The sequence below is a fragment of the Taudactylus pleione genome, unplaced genomic scaffold (genome assembly GCF_031769625.1).
Source record: "Taudactylus pleione unplaced genomic scaffold, aTauple2 ptg000065l, whole genome shotgun sequence".
In the NCBI taxonomy this organism is placed as follows: domain Eukaryota; kingdom Metazoa; phylum Chordata; class Amphibia; order Anura; family Myobatrachidae; genus Taudactylus; species Taudactylus pleione.
The window spans coordinates 7,127,591-7,147,339 of NW_028284467.1; the positions used below are offsets into that span (position 1 = coordinate 7,127,591).

A 19,749-nucleotide genomic window follows, 5' to 3' on the forward strand; every position below is an offset into this window, starting at 1 on the left:
TAATGTGCATTCTTTACCTGTTTTATAAATATTTCTTAAACTACCAAATGTTTTTAATTTCCACATTTTGCGCTTGGCTGGAAGGTGATCCCGGACAGCGAAGCATAGAGAACAAAGGGCAGAAGGAAGAGAAGAAAATGACAGAATTAAAGCAAACGGGAATGGAAGAAGTCAGACACTAGGTGCAGAGTTACTGTAAAGAGGAGTTAGTGTGAGATGGGCCACGGAACAGCAGTACAATGATCGCTCATGCACAGTTTCTGATGGCTGATATAACAATCTGATAAATGAGAACATTGCTGGGTCTCCAATGTGTCCTGTTTTTTACAGGAAAGTTCTGAGTCTTGATCACTGACAATCTTTGGTTTAATATATCTGTAATTTGGGTTTCTGATGCACTTGAATTTGTTGGAATAGATTCTGGCTGCACAGAATTTGCCACCAAAATGGAAGCATGGGACGTCTGTCTTAAGCTGCCCATCCACTAGGCGAGTTTGACAGGCGATTGCATGATAATGATGTCGTTATCGTGCAATCGCTTGCAAATCGTCTGCAAATCGGGCACTTTAAAGTCGGAAACAACCAGCGATGCGCGGGCCCGCTTGTCGTTTCCGACATCAATCATCGGGCAAACATGCTGGTCCTACCTGACGATAACATCAGGTTCAGCATGTTGCCAGATGATTGTTGAGCCTGCACTGAACGACTGCTCGCTCAGTGTAGGCTTATCACAGACATAGAAACGACAGCACGATTACAATGTTGTAATCGTGCTGTAGTCTCTATGGTCTGCTAGTGGATGGGTAGCATTATCCTGGGAAAACTTTAGCGAAATTAATAGAATAACTAAGTCATGGTTATGTTTTGTTAATTTATTAAATACATGATAATACTGGGCTAACTCATCATAGCAAATATATTTACACTCTAACATAAGATACAATTGTTGTACATTTAGAGATACTAACATCTTTTACTCTATTCTAACAAGGGTCATCCCTACAGTATGTTGATCAGGAAATTATATCCTACACTGATGAGCTGTAAAATAATCCAAACAGTGTGTGTTTTGTTGGGATTCTCTCTCAGCACTGTCATGTACCATGCGTCCAATGGCTAAAGACCATCATATGAATGGCATGCATGGTAGGAGGTCAAGAAATGAAACTAGGTTGTTGCTTGAATATAATCCCTAATGTTAGTTATTGATGCCGTCTTATAATGATATGATTGTTTTATCTTTGTCACCTAGAGTACAGTAATTATGCAGTAAATATCCAAGTGAATTAGACCAAAATAATAAATGCCTTGGTAATATCTTGACAGTTGCAATTACTGGAAGTGAGATTACTTTGCATGTGTGACTTGTGACTAGATGAAGTACTACTGCTTCTGGACAGCTTACCATCTGCCTGCCCTGCCGAGCCCTCTGTTTTTGAGGGGGTCATGTTCTTCTTTTTCCGGTTCTTCTTTTTGTCACTCAGTGGAGAGGATGGTGGCTCTTTGTTGCTGGATGGGCTAGAAATCACATCCCCAGTAGAACTGCTTTCTATATTAGGATGGATAAGATCATTAATGTATATAGATGTACAGTAAGTCATTTATAACCAGTATAAACTAAATGTAGCAGAAACTAAATTTTAGCATAAACTATATATAGCATTTTAATTATTCTGTACTACTGACATTTACATAATACTTGACTACATTCCCAAAGTATTGGGAAACCCATACATTTCAGGAAGCGCTATTGGGTTCCTAAGAGAGTAGGGCAATCACCTGCAGAGAAGTGGGCATTCTGGGTGCTCAGTGGCACACCCCTCACCTGGCATGTCACAATGTTGTGAATGGCAGAATTGTACAGTAATAACTCAGGACCTGATTCAGCAAGGGTTGCTATTCTGTATATAAGAACGCAACGCAGTTGCTAATATCAGTGGTGATATGCACATGTCTAAGACGCCCACTTCCCCTTACTCACATCTGTATACTTTGGCAACAATGCAAAATAATTGGTAACATTGAGTAACATCGGACTCACTCAGGAATTGCTTACCTCAGCGCAAGCTATGAGACCTCAGACTGCATATGGCATTGCAGTGGCTAATTTGTGCACGCCCCTGCAAAGGCGATGAAATGCGCTGACACACCTGTGTTTGCCCAACCCCCCCCCCCGTCATCGCCAACAAACGTCACTTCCTGTCAATCACTCTGCCATGGGTCTGCGATCGCAGTCCTGATCGCAGCGTCTGGTTCGTGCACTGTGATGCGTACGCATGCACAGTGCTAAATAATCGGCAGATTGTGTGCGTATAAGCAACTGCGATCCTTGCTGACTCAGGCCCTCAGTTCACTGCACCTCCCACCTGGGTCTCCCCTTCCGGCATCTCCCAGGGGCATGAGTAAAAAGTCGGCAAATATGAATTACACTTATATAGTTAGAACCTTCCAATATTGAGTTCTGATAATTGTAATCTTTTAGCTCTTCAGATATTTAATGTCAAGGTCACTCAGCTGTAAGGGAAAACAATATCTCACAAGGAGGTAGGCAGAACCCAAACGTGCCCTGAAATTATAATATTCAAGTCCACATTTTATATATTTACTTGACAGTATATATAGGTTGAGTCTCCCATATCCAAAATGCTTGGGACCAGGGGTATTTTGGATAACGGAATATTCCGTATTTTGGAGTATTTGCATACCATAATGAGATATCTTGGGAATATTATTATTATTATTATTATCCTTTATTTATATGGCGCCACAAAGGTTCCGCAGCGCCTTACACAGTACATAAATGAGCACACAAGAAAAACAGTTAATAGTAATACAAAACAATGCAGGACAAGGACAAGGTTATAAACTCAGCTGCAAAACACAAGCAGCAGGACATGAGCAACCAGGTGGTAGGTGCCATTGTAGGGAGTTAGGAGTAAATTATACTATAAGTAGGGGGAGGAGAAGCACGTGAGGATGAGGGCCCTGCTCGTGAGAGCTTACATTCTAAAGGGGAAGGGCAGACAGACAGGGGCGACACAGAGGGGTAGATAGTGAAGAAGGAGCATGGAGCAGTGGGTTAGGATATGTGCTGCGGAATGTGTGTGTATAAGACGACCTGATGTTATGTAAAAATTAAGTCCTTCATACATCTATCTCTATGATAGAAAATAGATTGTTTGTGTTATTTACATGAGAGATGTACAAAGTAAAGTAGAAGCACTTTAATTTGTGTGTTACATTTTAGCATCTATATACAGCCTGACAAGAAATGCAGCTATTATGGGACTGTCCCGCCATCCTAATACAGTAGTGACTACTTTAGTTCCAGCTGCTGGGTGCTATGCCATGCTCCTGTGAGTGGGTGCATCTCACATGCTAGACCCACTCACAAATGGGTGCAGCCATACATGATGTGGTCCCACAGGATGTTGCAGTACCCGGGCCCAGAATTTCTCTTGGCAGCCCTGGAGGTGACAGACAGAACGAGGAGGGAATGGGGCTTAGTAGTGGGGTAACAAGACCATGGAGGGAGGTGGTTGAGAGTGGAGGTATAGGAGAAGTGGGGGAAAGAAGCAGAGGGTTGGAAGCAGAGTGATGAGAGAAAAAAAGGAAGAACAGCAAGTGGAGGAAACAGGAGGGGGAAGAGAGGGACGGATAAAGTAGAGGATTATGTGGACATAGAATATGGGGGTTGTGTGAAGTAAGGGTGTTCATGCTGTGGACAAGGTAATAATTGAGATGTAAACTGGAGTGGAGGCTGTGAGATATAGAGTCAGTGTGATATAGAGACAGTGTAATGTGGAGGCTGTGTGAAGTAGAGACAGTGAGATATAGAGTCAGTGTGGATTAAAGTTGTTAAATGTTCAAAAATACATGTAAAGAACAGTGCTGCTAATGTATGAGCGCAGCTCCAAAAGTGATATATAAAGGAGAGGTATGTGAGTAGTGGGTGCAGGAATTAGTTTATAAACAAATGATTAATGTGGATAGATGTGACACAATTGGAAAAGGCAATACAAAATGAATGAGGACAAAATTGCAATGTACCCGAGCTGATCCAGTCCAAAGTGTTCTGATCAACAAAGATCAATCAACAAGAGCAGCACACAGACAGGGGAGCACTTGCAGTGTCCAAGCAGTGAGTGCAGTAAGTAGTTGCCTGGATACAGCAGAAGATGTTGATTTTGTTCATTCACATAAGTATGTTGCTTCTTGTTGTTCAGAAAGTGTTCTGGTTTTGAGTTTCGTTTTCCTCCAGTTTAACTCCAGCGTAACTCCGACTTAGTTATCAAATTGTATTTACACTTATAATCAGAACACTTTGAATCTTAACACAGACTATGGCAACCTCCGGCTATGCAGCCTGAGTGAGCAGTAATATCTAAAGTTACAAACATGTGTCTCTGTGCTCACTGATTGGGACCCCACCCCAAAAGCTCTAACACACACTAAATTGGGAATAGGACCCAAATATACACACAGAATGCATTTATGTGTTATATACACCTTATACACACAGCCTGCAGCTCATTTTATACAATATTTGCAATAATTTTGTAGCTCAAGCAAAGTTTGTGTACAGAAATGAAATTCATGTTTTCATATACACCTTATGCACACAGCCTGAAGGTAATTTTATACAATATTTGTAATTATTTGTGCCTTAGACAAAGTTTGTGTACATTGAACCATCCAAAATCAAAGGTTTCATTATCTCAGTCATGCTAAAATGATTCCGTATTTGGAATATTTGGATATGGGAGATTCAACCTGTGTGTGTATATATATATGTACTGTATATATCCAGTAAGGCGGCACTCCAATAAGAGAAAATACACTACTCAGGTATGTGAAAAATCTCTTGCTGGAGAGCACCTGAACTGTTGCATATTGATTATTGGGAGTGCCACCCTAGGACTCTGTATATATATATATATATAATATATATATATATATATATATATATGAGATAGACATAGATATACTGTATATAGATATATATATATTTGATCTTTTTCATTCATGCACCTATGTTTATTATTTATTGGTGTGTGTGGATGTGTGCATTGTACATGTACTGTGAATGTATGACTGGTTTGCTTCCTGTGTACTGTACAAATGTGTAAGTTTCTGTACATGTGTGTGCAGATGTGTTTACAATTTTACATTGAGAGGAATTTTGAGAATTAACAAATGATAATAGTAAATTTATGGAGGAGGAAGATTATTAGGAGAGTAGAGAGGCAGGAGGAAGATTACTGCAGGGAGAGGAGTGAGGCAGGAAGAAGATTACTGCAGGGAGAAGAGAGAGGCAGGAGGAAGATTACAGTAGGGAGAGGAGAGAGGCAGGAAGAAGATTACTGCAGGGAGAGGAGAGAGGCAGGAAGATTACTGCAGGGAGAGGAGAAATGATAAAGAATGCTCATTGCAGAGAGCAGAGAGAGACAAGAGGGAGATCACTGCAGAGAGTGAAGAGAGGCAGGAGCAAGGTCACTGCCAGGGCCGCCATCACACCCGGACAGCTAAGGGGGCCGGCTGTCGGCAGAGTTAATTGCTAATTAATTACCATCACACAAGACAGATGAAGCTGCTAGAGCTGACCGGAGAGTTTTATGAATGACTTATCACACAGCTAAACTGTCTGTAATGAGTCATTCATTAATTAACTGTCCAGCCAATGCTAGCAGCAAACACCTACCTGGCACCAATGTCCTTCTTCTGATACTAAAGCTGGGCATACACGGCCAGATAAAATGTCTGTCAGACCAACAGACATTTTATCTGGCAGCCTGCCAGCCGCAGATGTCCGCGGCATACACTGTGAGATTTCTCTCACAGTGTATTAGCCCGACATCTGCGCTCCGCCCCCGGGGGAGGAGACATTTCCCTGTTCCTTCCTTGGGAAGGAACACAGGAAATGTCTGTCTGTCGACCGCAGTTGGGCATACACTGCCCGACGCGGCCGACAGTTTACCGATAAATATCGCATCGCATGCCCAACTGAGCAATATTTAACCCTCGGTCCCCCCCCACACACTACAATTATCGGGGCGATCCGCGGATATCGGGCGGATCGCCCCGATAATTGTAGCGTGTATGGCCAGCTTTAGGGGTAAATTTACTAAGATTCGAGTTTGGTTGAGATGACAATCTCAGGTGAGTTTAGGCATGTTTTTCATCTAGCAAATTTACTAAATACAAACTCAAGTGAGTTTAGGAGAGAGTTCTTTAATCTCTCTCGTAAAACTCAGGTGAGGACGCAAACTCAAATCAACTCACCATCGGACAAACTCGGAAGTACTTTTCATGAAAAAGATGCAGTTTGCAAATTTACTAAGATTCAAGAGAAATTGAAGATTCAAACACTCCACCTCCTGAGCTGCGAGTTTGCCAGAAACAAAACACAGATCAGTGTGATTTGTGTATGTTTCTGCATGTGTACTTAATGTCAAGTGTTTATATTAAAAAAAAATTATGTATTGCCCCCCCCCCCCAAAAGACATAACAAGCACTGGACTGGTCAGTCAGTCCTGGTTCCAAAAAATTACTGGGAACAAAACGAGTAGGGTTCCCCCTGTAATTTAGGTACTTTTTTATACAGTATATATATACGTACACACACACATACACTCATGTCATGATGTTATGCGGCGGGCAGGCTTGATGTAATGTGGAGAGGTCTGAGAGGCATGTGGAGAGGAGAGCGCTTCAGTGCCTTCTTCCACTCTGTGTGTGACTGAGAGGCATGTCGGGATGTCAATACCGTGGTGGGAGCTCATTTCATGCACTTGCTTCAGGTAACAGAGCTCAACGCCACACCTCTGCGTTCACCAGGCCTTTGAGGGGAGGGACCAAGGAGGTGGAGGGGGGCTGCCTTTTTCATTTGTACTGGGCCCCACGATTTCTGATGGCAGCCCTGGTCACTGCAGGGAGCAGAGCAGAGAGAGGCAGAAGATAGATAATTGCAAAGAGCTGAGAGAAGCTGGGCAAAGAACATTGCAGGAATCAGAGAGAGGTAGGAGGAAGATAACTACAGATACTGGAGAGACGTAGACTGAAGGGATTGGGTATGAGATCCCGGCGGTCGGGATGCCGCTTGTCAGAATACCGACAGCGGCATCCCAACACCCATAAAGAAAGCAGGTAAGACTAACCCTTACCCCTACCCCTGCCTCCCTGCTGCCTAACCCTAACCTTCCTCCTCTAGTGCCTAAACCTAACCTTCCCCTCCCCACACCCTAAACCCAACACTCCCTCCCCGGTGCCTAACCCTCCCCCTAGTGCCTATACCTAAACTCCGCCTCCTCGCACCCTAAACCTATCCCTCCTCCCTTGTGTCTAACCCTTCCCCCTAATGCCTAACCCTGCACCTCAATGCCCAATACTTACCTCCAGGATGTTGGCGGTCGGAATGCTGGTGCTGAGATCCCGACGCTGTCGGGATTTCGGTGCCGGTATTTCGCCCGTCGGCATCCCACATGCTGGGATGCTGACTACATCCTGATGGAAGATCACTGCAGGGAGCAGAGAGACACAGGAGGAAGATCACTGCAGGGAACAATAAAGTGGCAGGCACAAAATTACTGCAGGGAGCAGAGAGAGGTGGAAGGGAGATTATTGCAGGGAACAGAACAGAGGAAGGCAGAAAATCACTGCAGGGAGCAGAGAGAGGACGGAGGAAGAAGGAAGATACTGCAGGGAGCAGAGAGAGGTGGAAGGGAGATCATTGCAGGGAACAGATTGGAGGAACTCAAAAAATCACTGTAGGAAGCAGAGAGAGGCAGAAGGAAGATCACTGCAGGGAGCATGAAGCGGTAGCTGGGCTGGATTATGGTTTCTGAGGGCTCCAGTGCAACACATTGTAGTGACCCCAGTTCACATTATCCCACACCGAAATCCCAGTTCACATATGCCACTCAAGCTGGTGCTAGCTATGTGTGGGGACCTCCTCAAGTGTGGGTTCCCAGGGTGATCGCCTCTTGCAGCAAAATTGTTAATATGGCACTGTGCAGCAGGAAGAAGATCATTGTAGAGTGATGAGAGACATCATTGCGGGGAGCACAGAAAGTGGAGAAAGATAACTGCAGAGAGAGAGGTGGGATGAAGATCATTGCAGGGTGTGGAGAAAGGTAGCAGTATGGTCATTGAAGGCAGCATAAGCAGTAGGAAGATCACTGCAGGGAGTGGGGAGAGACAGCTTCAGGAAGAAACATCTGTAGAATATAGAACACAGAGTTACAGTACATTGTACACTAGATATTGCTGGTCAGGAGATCAGCTAAGGGAAGAGTAGGGTCTGTTGATAGTACTGAGTGGGTGTAGTGGTGTTAATGGAAGACGATGAACATCAACGGCTTCTGCCCACAATTACAGTATGTCCCGGCTGTCGAATGTAGGATTAGTATTATGATTACATAACAAATTATAGACTTAACTCCTATGTAATTGAATAAACCAAGGCTATAAACATTGAAATATGCTTTGTACAGTAAAGCAAAAACAGCAGATAATCAGGATACTATCGGGCCCATTTATTAATGATCGCATTTGCAATGCGATCTGGGAATGGTATTACTGCCCATGATCGCGTTGCAAGGTGCGATCACAGCGCCAGAATGTATCATCCGGCACATGCAGCGACAGGGGCTCCAAAAGGAACCCATTCCTGCGATGTGCCCAGAATGCTATTGGGGCTACTGTGCATGCACAGTCCCGCTGACTACACATGTGCGACCGCCATTGCCAGGGGAGGGTTCCTATGGATCCCTCTCCCCTTACGTTTTGCGATGCCCATAGGCTACAATGGGCTAACACCATCTACAGATGGCATTAGCTGCGGGGGCCAATATCCGGAATGCATCGCATTTTGGATGTTTGTAAATCTGTCAGATTCGCATCTCCCATAGAAACCTATAGGGGCTGCGTCTGCCGGTGGGAATTGAGGGACCGCAGCAGGTATCGGAGATATCTGCTGCAGTCCCTCCTTCATACATGGGGGTGATACTAAATATTTGCGGTTACCCCCGAAAATGGGTGTTTTCGTGGAATAAGTCACAAATATTTAAAGATAAATGGGCCCCTATAGACACATTGCAATACTTCAACATGATCCAACTGCTACTTTACCATCTGTTTATCCTCAATGTTTTTTTTAAAGATTTTGTGAACCCAAATAAACAAAACAAAATAAAATGATGGTTGTTATGAGACCGGTTAATGAAATTATTCAGTTGAGAGACAGATCATTACAATTAAATACAACTATAAGATGCAATTACTGTGACGGTTTTGAAAAGAGATAATTAAAACATGCATTCCAGCAGAGATTATAACCTTTCCTATGCTTATAACACAGATGGAGTAACCTTGATGAAAAGGCTGTACAAGATAAAGAAGTAATTTCTAAAGCAATTCACTCCTAAGTTATTGTAGATGTTAAGCTGCATTCATGCATTAAAACACTTTAGGACATACTTGTAAAATTTCATGATCAGATGGCAACTGCCAGCCGCATTCTTTTACAAATTCAATCTTATATGAATGTCATAGATTAACGTTAAGCACACAATTGATAATACAATGACTTTATAACGCCACTGGGTGGCACTGTGAAATCATGGTACAATACAATGTAAGGTGCAGAGGAATGCTGAGAGTGACAGATAAGATAACACTGATTCTCAGCTACTGCTAAGTGCTAACATGCCAGTTTAGGTACTGTAGTCCATCTCAATTAGAGATGAGTGGGTTCGGTTCTCTGAATTTGACGTTTCGAGCCGAGATCCGAGTCGGCTCGGGTTTTCGCGCCTGACTCAGATCTCAAAACGAGTCAAAACGTCATAATCCCACTGACGAATTCTCGCGGGTTTTGGATTATATAAAAGGTCCCACTATCGCCGCCATTTTCATTCCGGCTGTGGAGAGTGAAGAGGAAGGATGGGGCTGTGATGGCTGTGCTGTGCTGTTGCTGTGTGTGTATAGGGGCTGGGTACTGTTGTCACTTTTCAGGGGCTGGCTGCTTAATGTCCATACTGCATAGGGGCTGGCTGTTGTCACTTGTCATAGGGGCTGGCTGGCTGTTATCCACTCCATACTAGGGCTGGCTGCTGTGCTGTGCCTGTTGTCCATAAGGGCTGTGTTACTCTAAACTAGGAGCTGTGCTGCAGATAGAAGAGGGGGGCTTCAGTGGCTCCTGTGTCACTGCAGACCATAAGGGGTGCTGCTGTGTTGTCCAGGGGTTGCTCAGTCCATCAGGGGTGCTCTTCACCCCCAGTGTAAAAAAAATAAAGAAATTGGGTTTTTTTTCTGTGTGTGTGTGCGCGTTACCCACACTTATCAGCAACATAGCTGCGCAGGGGTGCTGCCTGTGTTGTTTATCAAGGGGCTGCTGCTTCATTCAGGGCTGCTCTCCCCCCCAAGTGCCAGAAAAAAATTAATCAATCAATGTGTTTTTTTTCTGTGTGTGTGTGCGCATTAGCCACACTTATCACCAGCAACGTAGCTGCGCAGGGGTGCTGTCTGTGTCATTTATCAAGTGGCTACTGCCTCATTCAGGGGTGCTCTCCACCCCCAAGTGGCAAAAAAAAAATTAATCCAATCAATCAATGTGTTTTTTTTCTGTGTGTGTGAGTGCATTAGCCACACTTATCACCAGCAACGTAGCTGCGCAGGGGTGCTGCCTGGGTCGTTTATCAAGGGGCTGCTGCCTCGTTCAGGGGTGCTCCTCCCCCCAAGTGCCAAAAAAAATAATAATCCAATCAATGTGTTTTTTTTCCTGTATATGTGTGCGCATTAGCCACACTTATCACCAGCAACGTAGCTGTGCAGGGGTGCTGCCTGTGTCATTTATCAAGGGGCTGCTGCCTCGTTCATGGATGCTCTCCCCCCCTAGTGCCCCCCCAAAAATTAATCGATCAATCAATGTGTTTTTTTTTCTGTGTGTGTGTGCGCGTTAGCCATGACATCACAAATGCCTCAGCTGAGATTTGCATAAACATTTTCAAAAGGTGAAAATAGAGGATATGGTTTAAAAAATGGAATAAAGCAGCTAAAACTGCGTTCTCTGATTATAGTGTCCCTACTCCCCACCCATGGCTCCTCTACCTGAATTTCCAGAGGGGCAACTCCATGCAACCATATTCCAGAGTGCAGCTGCTCCTCCTGTAGCCCAGGTCAGAAGATGTGTAGGGGGTGTGATGATATGGACTAAAATGGAGCTCACATCCACTAAAGTGGACAATGAATCCCCAATCTGACACGGAGCGCAGCTGTAATTTATACACAACACAGGATTGGGTGATGGTATAATCTGGGGTGATGTATACATCATTTTCTTTACGCAATATTAATTTGTCCCAGCTGAAATCCAGGTGAAATTACAGGTGCCTCTGTAATTTTTGCACATAATTGACGGTAAAGGTCTTTCTCGTAGAATTTCTATTCATTTTGATGGAAATCATCTTTTCCACATTTTGGGGAAGTAGTCTCAGGCCGATCACTGACAAGGTTCCTGTTATGATTCCTGGAGGGAATCAATGGTATTAATGTAGAGCCAACTGATGAGAGCCTTGAGGGCTGGAATGTATTGTACTAGTCATGGCCAAGGGTTAAGTATTTGGTTGCAGCCGTTGGGCTGTCGATGCTTCCTTGGGGCTGGTTTGCTTTGGCTAGTTGTGCCGAGGGCAAGAGGTGTGACGCAGCCTGTGGGCTGTAAGAGCAGGCTTGGAGGCTGATTGTGGCCTTTATAGTCGTGGCCGAGGGACTGATCGTGTGAAGCAGCCTTTGGGCTGTTGGAGTAGCTTTGGGGGCTGATTGTGGCCTTTATAGTCGTGGCCAAGGGACTAATGGTTTGAAGAGAACCTTTGGGCTGTTGCAGCAGCCTTGAGAGCTGATTGTGACCTGGGGCCCCAGGACTCTTGCAGCCTTTGAGCTGATGACACTCAGGTGAGGTATGCAGCAAGAACGTGGGGCTGCTACCAGTGCCGCCAGGATGACACTGGCGACAGTGTGCTAATTTGTGCGCCTGGAACGCAGAGTGGCTACCAGTGTCACCGGGATGACACTGGCGACAGTGTGCTAGATTGCGCATCTGGAACGCAGAGTTGCTACCAATGCCGCCGGGATGACACTGGCGACGGTGTGCTAAGTTGCGCACCTGGAATGCAGAGCTGCTACCAGTGCCACCGAGATGACACTGGCGACGGTGTGCAAGGTTGCACACCTGGAACGCAGAGCTGCTACCAGTGCTGCCGGGATGACACTGGCGATGGTGTGCGCGGTTGCGCACATGGAATGCAGAGTAGCACCCAGTGCCGTTGGGATGACACCAGCCACCAGATGGTGACAGACGCTTCTGGGAGAGGAAGCGACAGACGCTTCTGGGAGAGGATGGTACAAGCAGCATGTGTAGATGGGATGCAGGTGGAGCCGCCTGGATGGAGTAAACAGCACACACGAAACGTAGCTAGACTGACTCAGGAACTCGACTGACAAGCAAGAGACAGGAACCGGAAGTACGAAAAACTCTATCACCGGCATGGAATTATGGACTGGCTGGAATTTAACAGGAACAAGGCCCAAACAGAGCAAGTCTCCCTTAATGATAGACCAGTGTGCAGCTGTGCACAGACAGGAGAATTAATTAGCATGCACCTGACACTGCACACAGACAGGCAGTAATTAATGCAGTGCTTTAGGCTGGAAGCTGCAAATCCTGGCAGTTCCCGGCTGTGCTGAAAACTCTTTCTGAGTACACACTGGAAGGTGGGCAGCTCAAGTAAAGCAAAGGCAGTTTGTATAAAATACAATTTACTACAATTAATTACCTCATTTTCCTGACAATAGTTCTTTACATCTCTAGATCTTTGTCCGTTGGGAAGACGAAACAATGTCTTCATCCCTTCTGGGATGAAAATCCACTCCCAGCAGCAGGCATAGTGCTCAAGAATTCTCAAGAAAGACACAACGTAAGACTTAAACCTTAAATCTGAAATGTTGCATTTGCTGCTCTGTTCCGCTTGTCCACATATCAGCTCTGGTTAAGTGGACAGTGGGTACAATGGCAGTTTGAAGGCCACTAACTAACTGGGCAGCACAGACGGTGTAATGGTTAGCGTTACTGACACACAGCACTGAGGTTGTGGGTTCGATTCCCACTACGGCCCTAACTGTGTGGAGTTTGTGTATTCTCCCTGTGCTTGCGTGGGTTTCCTCCCCACTCCAAAACTATACTGGTAGATTAATTGGGTCCCAGCAAAAATTAACCCTAGTGTGTGAGCATGTGGTAGGAAATATAGATTGTAAGCTCCACTGGGGCAGGGACTGATGTGAATGGACAAATATCCTCTGTAAAGAGCTGTGGAATATGTGTGCGCTATAAAAATAACTGGTAATAAATAACTATTTTTTTTTATGTCCCTGTACAGGTTGGGAAATGCTTTTTATGTGGAAGCTTTGCAAAGGATTATTTAACAGTCTATTGTTTTGGAAAGCAGTAGTACTCTTCCTGGTCCCCTTCTGGGATGAATATCCACTCCTAGCAGCAGAAGCAGGCACAGGATTCTCAAGAAAGACACAACATAAGACCTTAAATCTTAAGTCTTGCACTTGTCCATATATCTGTCCTGGTTAAGTGGCAGTTTGGAGGCCACTAACTAACTGTTTTTTTTAATGTCCCTGTACAGGTTGATAAATGCTTTTTCATGTGGAAGCTTTGCCAAGTCAATTCTTTTGGAAAGCACTACTAGAAGTCTTCCTGATCCCCTTCTGGGATGAAAAACAATCCACTCCCAGTAGCAGGCATGGATTCTTCTGGGGCAAGGACTATTGTGAATGTGTCAATTTTTTTTTGTAAATGCATCCCCTCCTTCCTCATAAATTTACTTTGGAATCAAAAAATGAATTGAAATTTACTACCAATCAACCCTTCCTGTCCCTGCCTTCAACTACATACATACTCCAACTCCCTCATGCCTCTCTTGAATAATAAAAATATTTGTTTCCTGATGTGCCATATTGGAAGTTGAACTGCCACATGTTTGTGCCGCCCACTGCTGCCGCTTAACTTAGTCAGCCATCTAGCTTGGTGCAAATTTTGGGCATAAACTGGATGAAAACAATATAGTGAGCTGTGAGGTGGTCAAAATTGACTGGAAACGAGTGGAAATACAGTAAATATTATTGAGGTAAATAATACTGTAGAAACAAAAACAGGCCCATTTAATGTGATTTTAGCTATTTTTATGAGATTTAAGAAAAATTCCAGATACAAAACTAAAACCAAAAAACAAAAAACAGAAGGGAGGTTTTGGCAAAACTAGAGATGAGCAGGTTCGGTTCCCTGAGAACCGAACCCACCCGAATCACGGGGATCCGAGGCAGACACGATTTTTCCCGCCTGACTCGGATCTGAAAACGAGGCAAAACATCATCATCCCGCTGTCAGATTCTCGCGGGTTTTGGATTCTATAAAGGTCCCGCGATTCGCTGCCATTTTTCATTCCGGCTGTGGAAAGTGAAGAAAGAGGGAGCTGTGCTGTTAATACTTAATACTTTTTTAATTGCACGCTGATGCTGTGCATAGGGGCTGGCTACTGTTGTCCATAAGGGCTGGCTGTTGTCTATAGAGGGGCTGGCTGGCTGTTGTCGTGTCCATAGGGGCTGGCTGGATGTCGTTGTCCTGTCCATGGGGCTGGATGTCGTTGTCCTGTCCATAGGGGCTGGCTGTCGTTGTCCAGTCCATAGGGGCTGGCTGTTGCACTTGTCCTATCCATAGGGGCTGGCTGGCTGTAGTGCTGTGTTGTCCAGGGGGTGCTCTGTCCTTCAAGGGTGCTCTTCACCCGCCCCCAGTGTGAAATAAATAAAAAATATTAGTGTTAGCTTAGCAACACTTGTCATCAGTGTAGGGGTGCTGTGCTGCTGTCTGTTAAGGGGCTGCTGCCTATTTTCAGGAATTCACCCCAGTGTTAAAAAAAAAAAATGAACACTTTTTTTGTGTGGTGTGTTAACCACACCTGTCATCAGTGTATGTGCGCAGGGGTGCTGTGCTGCTGTCTGTCAAGGGGCTGCTGGTCCAAAATGCTGGCCCAAAAATAATTAAACATTTTTTTTGTGTGCGTGTCAGCCACAACTGGCTGTCACTGTCATCAACATAGTTGGGCAGGGGTGCTTTGCTCCTGTCTGTCGAGGGGTTGCTGCCCAAAAAATAAACAAACTATTTTTTTTGTGTGCGTGCAAGCCACACCTGGCTGTCACTGTCATCAGCGTAGCTGCGCAGGGGTGCTGTGCTGCTGTCTGTCAAGGGGCTGCTGTCTCTTTCATGGGTTCACCCCCAGTGTGAAAAAAACAATCTTTTTTCTGTGTGCGTGTTAGCCACACCATCAGTGAAAACATGTAAAAAAAACATTTTTATATTATTTTTTTTCATTTTCATAAATATTTTTATTGCATTTTGTAAACAAAACCAGTAATAAAAAAAAATCTCTTTTTTAAAAAAAACAAACATGAATATTGCAATGAAAATCTTTTTATTAAGTTAATGTTTTACAAAAAGTTGTTTTTTTTAATCTTAAACATAGCAGAAATGTTATCCTTTAAGCTTATAAAGTTATATGCTCTAAAAAACTAAAACCTATATTTACAAACCTATATAGAGTGGGCATCCTAAATTCTAAAACCGTTCTATTCAAAAACATAAACAAAAGCAAAGATTATAAGTCTAGTGTGTTATAGTGTGTTATTATGATGTTAGAATATAGAAGGCCAAAAATTGGGTGGACCACACATGGCTGATTGATCAACCATGGCGACTGGATTAGTGTCATAAGGAAGAGGAGGCTGCAAACTGGGTGTCATGTTATGAGTTGGCCATATGGGGTATCTTGCTGTTAAGAGATCAGGCTGGTTATCAGTTGACACATTATTATAGTAGTTGTTATTCTGGGTTGCCATCTCCTGAAGGGTGTTGACCAACAGACAGAGACTACCTATCATCAGCTCAGGCATAGACACTTCCTGAGGAACAGAGCTCTGCTCTCTGGAGGGAAGCCAAATAGGTGGGAGCCCCTGTTCCAACATCTGAAGCTCTTCTCTCTCCACATCATCTATCTATTATAGATGAAAAAAAATGTAATCGGGGACATCTAGCTCCTCTTTCTGTACCCTGCTCGCCCTTTTTGGACAGGAATTCCAGGATGGATGGTTTGGAAGAAGGTCTAGCAACAGATGGGGATGATCATTATCAAGACCTGGTCCCCCCAGTTGGTGTAGTCTGGGAGGTATTGGTTGGCATGCAGGCAGCGGAATAAGAAAGGCCTCCATGTTGCCTGTGCTCACTATTCCATATTTCAGTTTGCGATTCAGGTAGGAATAAAGTCGGCTACAGAACACAGAATCACTGGATGTCTTAGAGCATTCTGGCCAGATATGATCAATGAATTCCCAGACAGATTCCGGACAGATGAATCCTTTGCTTGTGATAATCTTTGGTAATTCCTGGCAAAGGTGGGTGTTATAGCCAGACACTTTGAAGGCTGTATCTTTGAACTGCTTTCTAGAAAACATGTGAATGAAACCTTTCCACACTGTAGAATATGATGGAGAAATCCCTTAAAGTTTAGCACCTAGAGCATCTTTTTTCATGTTCTCTGAGGCCTCTCTTGACTGTGATGAAAAATTATCCACACTGTAGTCTTCCATTGTGACTTTTTAATGGTGATTTCAATGTTGTCCACTTGCTGAGATCCATCTCATCTGAGGGTTGGGTTTTCCCCATGCAAATGAGACAATTCACATCCAGAAGGTGACTCTTATGTTTAGCCGTGGTGTCAGTCTCTCTTTTAGCAGAATTTGCACAATCTTGGTGTTGGGGGCACCATGATGAATCAGACAGATCCTCCAGGGAAAACATCTGATCTGGTGCTGTATCTATTTCTATTAAACCTTTGTGTGTGAGTTTAGTCATCTGCCACTTGTGGTGGAGCTCTTTTTCTGCTTTCTAAATGATCTCCAGACACAACGTAAAACTTAAACTGAAATGTTGCATTTAATGCTCTGTTCCGCTTTTTCACATATCTAAGTAATATGGTTAAGTGGACAGTGGGAACAACGGCAATTTGAAGGTCACTAACTAACTCTGGGCCTGATTCAGAGCCGGACGCTATTTGCGGACGGTCGTTCCAAAAAAGGGGCCGGCTATTTAAATTGAGCACTCGCTCATTGCGGTTTGTTGACGCCTCTATGTCTGAGAAAGCGAATGAAAAATGCGCTTGCTATTTTGTAAAGACGCCCCTTTGCCGTTCGCATCACACGTCATCTCCGTTATTTATTTGATTAATCGGGTACATCGAAAGGCATCTGAACTGCTTGCAGTGCTTGTGGTAGGTGTTTCCTACCACAATCACTGTGAGCAGTTCAGGCTAAAAGACAACCAAGTGACTTGGTCGATGACGCTCCTTTACTAATTATGCACTCCCATTAAACGCCCTTTTTACCATTAGGCACACCTGCATTCCACTCCCCCATTTTCAAGCACCTTCCCCTGTTACCACCCGCAAACGGTACATTCTGTCAATCAAATTAGCAGCCCCTCACTGTTTTGCGAGCGCTCGATTTCAGACCGCAATGACTGGTTTGCGCATGCGCATTAAGACCCATACGCATGCGCAGTTGTGCGCACATCGCTCATAGCGAACAAGCGAACAAGCGGCCGCTTACGAGCGGCTCTGAATCAGGCCCTCTTTTTTTTTTTAATGTCCTTGTACAGGTTGGGAAATTCCTTTAGAGAACAGAAGGTTTGCCAAGGTTTATTTAAGGCAATTGTTTATCTATTTTTGGAAAGCACACTTCCTGTTCCTGGTCCCCTTCTGGGATGAAAAAAATCCACTCCCAGCAAGCAGGCATGGCGCTCAAGAATGAAATTCCCAAGAAAGACAAAATATAAGACTTAAACATTAAATCTGAAATGTTGAATTTAATGCTCTGTTCTGCTTGTTCACATATAAGTGGACAGTGGGAACAACTAACTCTGTTTTTTTAATGTCTCTGTACAGGTTGGAAAATGCCTTTACAGAAGGTTTGCAAAGGATTATTTAAGTCAATTGTTTTTTGGAAGCACTCTTCATGGTCCTCTTCTGGGATGAAAATCCACACTCCTAGCCACAGAAGCAGGTGCAGGATTCTCAAGAAAGACACAACGTAAGGCCTTAAATCAGGGGTCACCAACCTTGGCCCTCGAGAGCTCACGTTTTCCAGACAACCTAGCTGGTGCACAGGTGTATTCATTACTCACCAAAACATTTAGAAAGATCCACAGGTGAAGTTAATTATTATAGTTGTGATTCTGTGAGGAGACCTGGAAAACATGCACTGTTGGTAGCTCTCGAGGACCAGGGTGGCTACCCCTGCCTTAAATCATAGATCTTACACTTGTCCACATATATGTTCTGGTTAAGTGGCACTTTGAGGCCACTAACTAACTGTTTTTTTTATGTCTCTGTACACGTAAGGAAATGCCTTTACAGAAGGTTTGCAAAGGATTATTTAAGTCAATTGTTTATTTGTTTTTGGAAAGCACTCTTTCTGGTCCTCTTCTGGGATGAGAAAATCAAATCACAGCAGCAGCAGCAGCCATGCTCAAGGATTCTTCTGTGGCAAGGACTGATGTGAATGTATCACATTTTTCTTGTAAATGCCTCTTCCCCTCCTCTTCTCCTTCATAAATTTTCTTTGGAATAAAAAAACTAAATTAAATTTACTACCAATCAACCCTCCCTGTCCCTGCCCTGCCTTCAACTACATACATACTCCCTCAGGCCTCTCTTGAATAATAAGTGTTTCCTGATGTGCCATGTTTGAAGTTGAACTGTCATGTGTTTGTGCCGCCCACTGCTGCAGTTAGCCAGCTATCTTGGTGCAAATTTTGGGCCTAAACTAGATGAAAAAAATCAATATTGTGAGCTGTGAGGTGGTCAAAATTGACTGGAAATGAGTGGAAATAAATGTTATTGAGTTTAATAATACTGTAGGAACAAAAAAATGCCAATTTTATGTGATTTTAGCTGTTGTTATGATTTTTTAAGAAAAAATCCAGATCCAAAACCAAAAAACAAAACACGGAGGTGAGGTTTTGGCAAAACCAATCCAGATCCAAAACCAGGGGAGAACCAGATCCAAAACCAAAATGAAAACACGAGGGTCAGTGCACATCTCTAGGGAAAACCAATCCAGATCCAAAACCAGGGGAGATACACATCCAACACCAAAACACGGGGGTCGGCGCACGTCTCTAATCTTAATGACTATTTGTTAACCTCATGGCTTTAAGCAGGTAGTGGTTTTAGTTTGCATTGCCACAAGCAAATAGAAAACCTGAAACGTTTTAGAAAACATGATTAAATCTTTACTGATATTATTATCCCATATTTATATAGCATCACCAACTACGCTGAGCTGTACAGAGAATAGCATTAACACCAGTCTTCATTGGATCTTACAGACTAAATTTCACACACACACACACACTTTTCTGGTGGGACCATGGGGAAAAGACACAAACTCCAAACAAATGGAGACCTGGTCAGTCAGAAAACAAAGTCATGACCCCAGTGCTGTGATACAATGCTAATCACTGTACCCCCAGCCTGTCCACAATGTGTGTGTCAATTTGGTAAAAACATTCTAGTAGGTTAATTGGATTCTGAATCAATTGGCCATAATGTGTGTACATCTGTGTGCCTGTCACAGCGTATC

At 43.9% G+C, this 19,749-nt stretch overlaps 1 protein-coding gene across 1 annotated transcript in view; it reads right to left on the reverse strand.

The window, feature by feature from the left end:
- AGAP2 (ArfGAP with GTPase domain, ankyrin repeat and PH domain 2) overlaps window positions 1-19,749 on the reverse strand; it is a 241,807-nt gene that overhangs the window by 20,298 nt on the left and 201,760 nt on the right. Inside the window, exons 12-13 of the mRNA XM_088466186.1 lie at window positions 1,406-1,549; window positions 18-77 (exon numbers count right to left, since the gene is read on the reverse strand). Coding sequence (XP_088322312.1) covers window positions 18-77; window positions 1,406-1,549 — 204 coding nt within the window. The remainder of the gene's footprint in view (window positions 1-17; window positions 78-1,405; window positions 1,550-19,749) is intronic.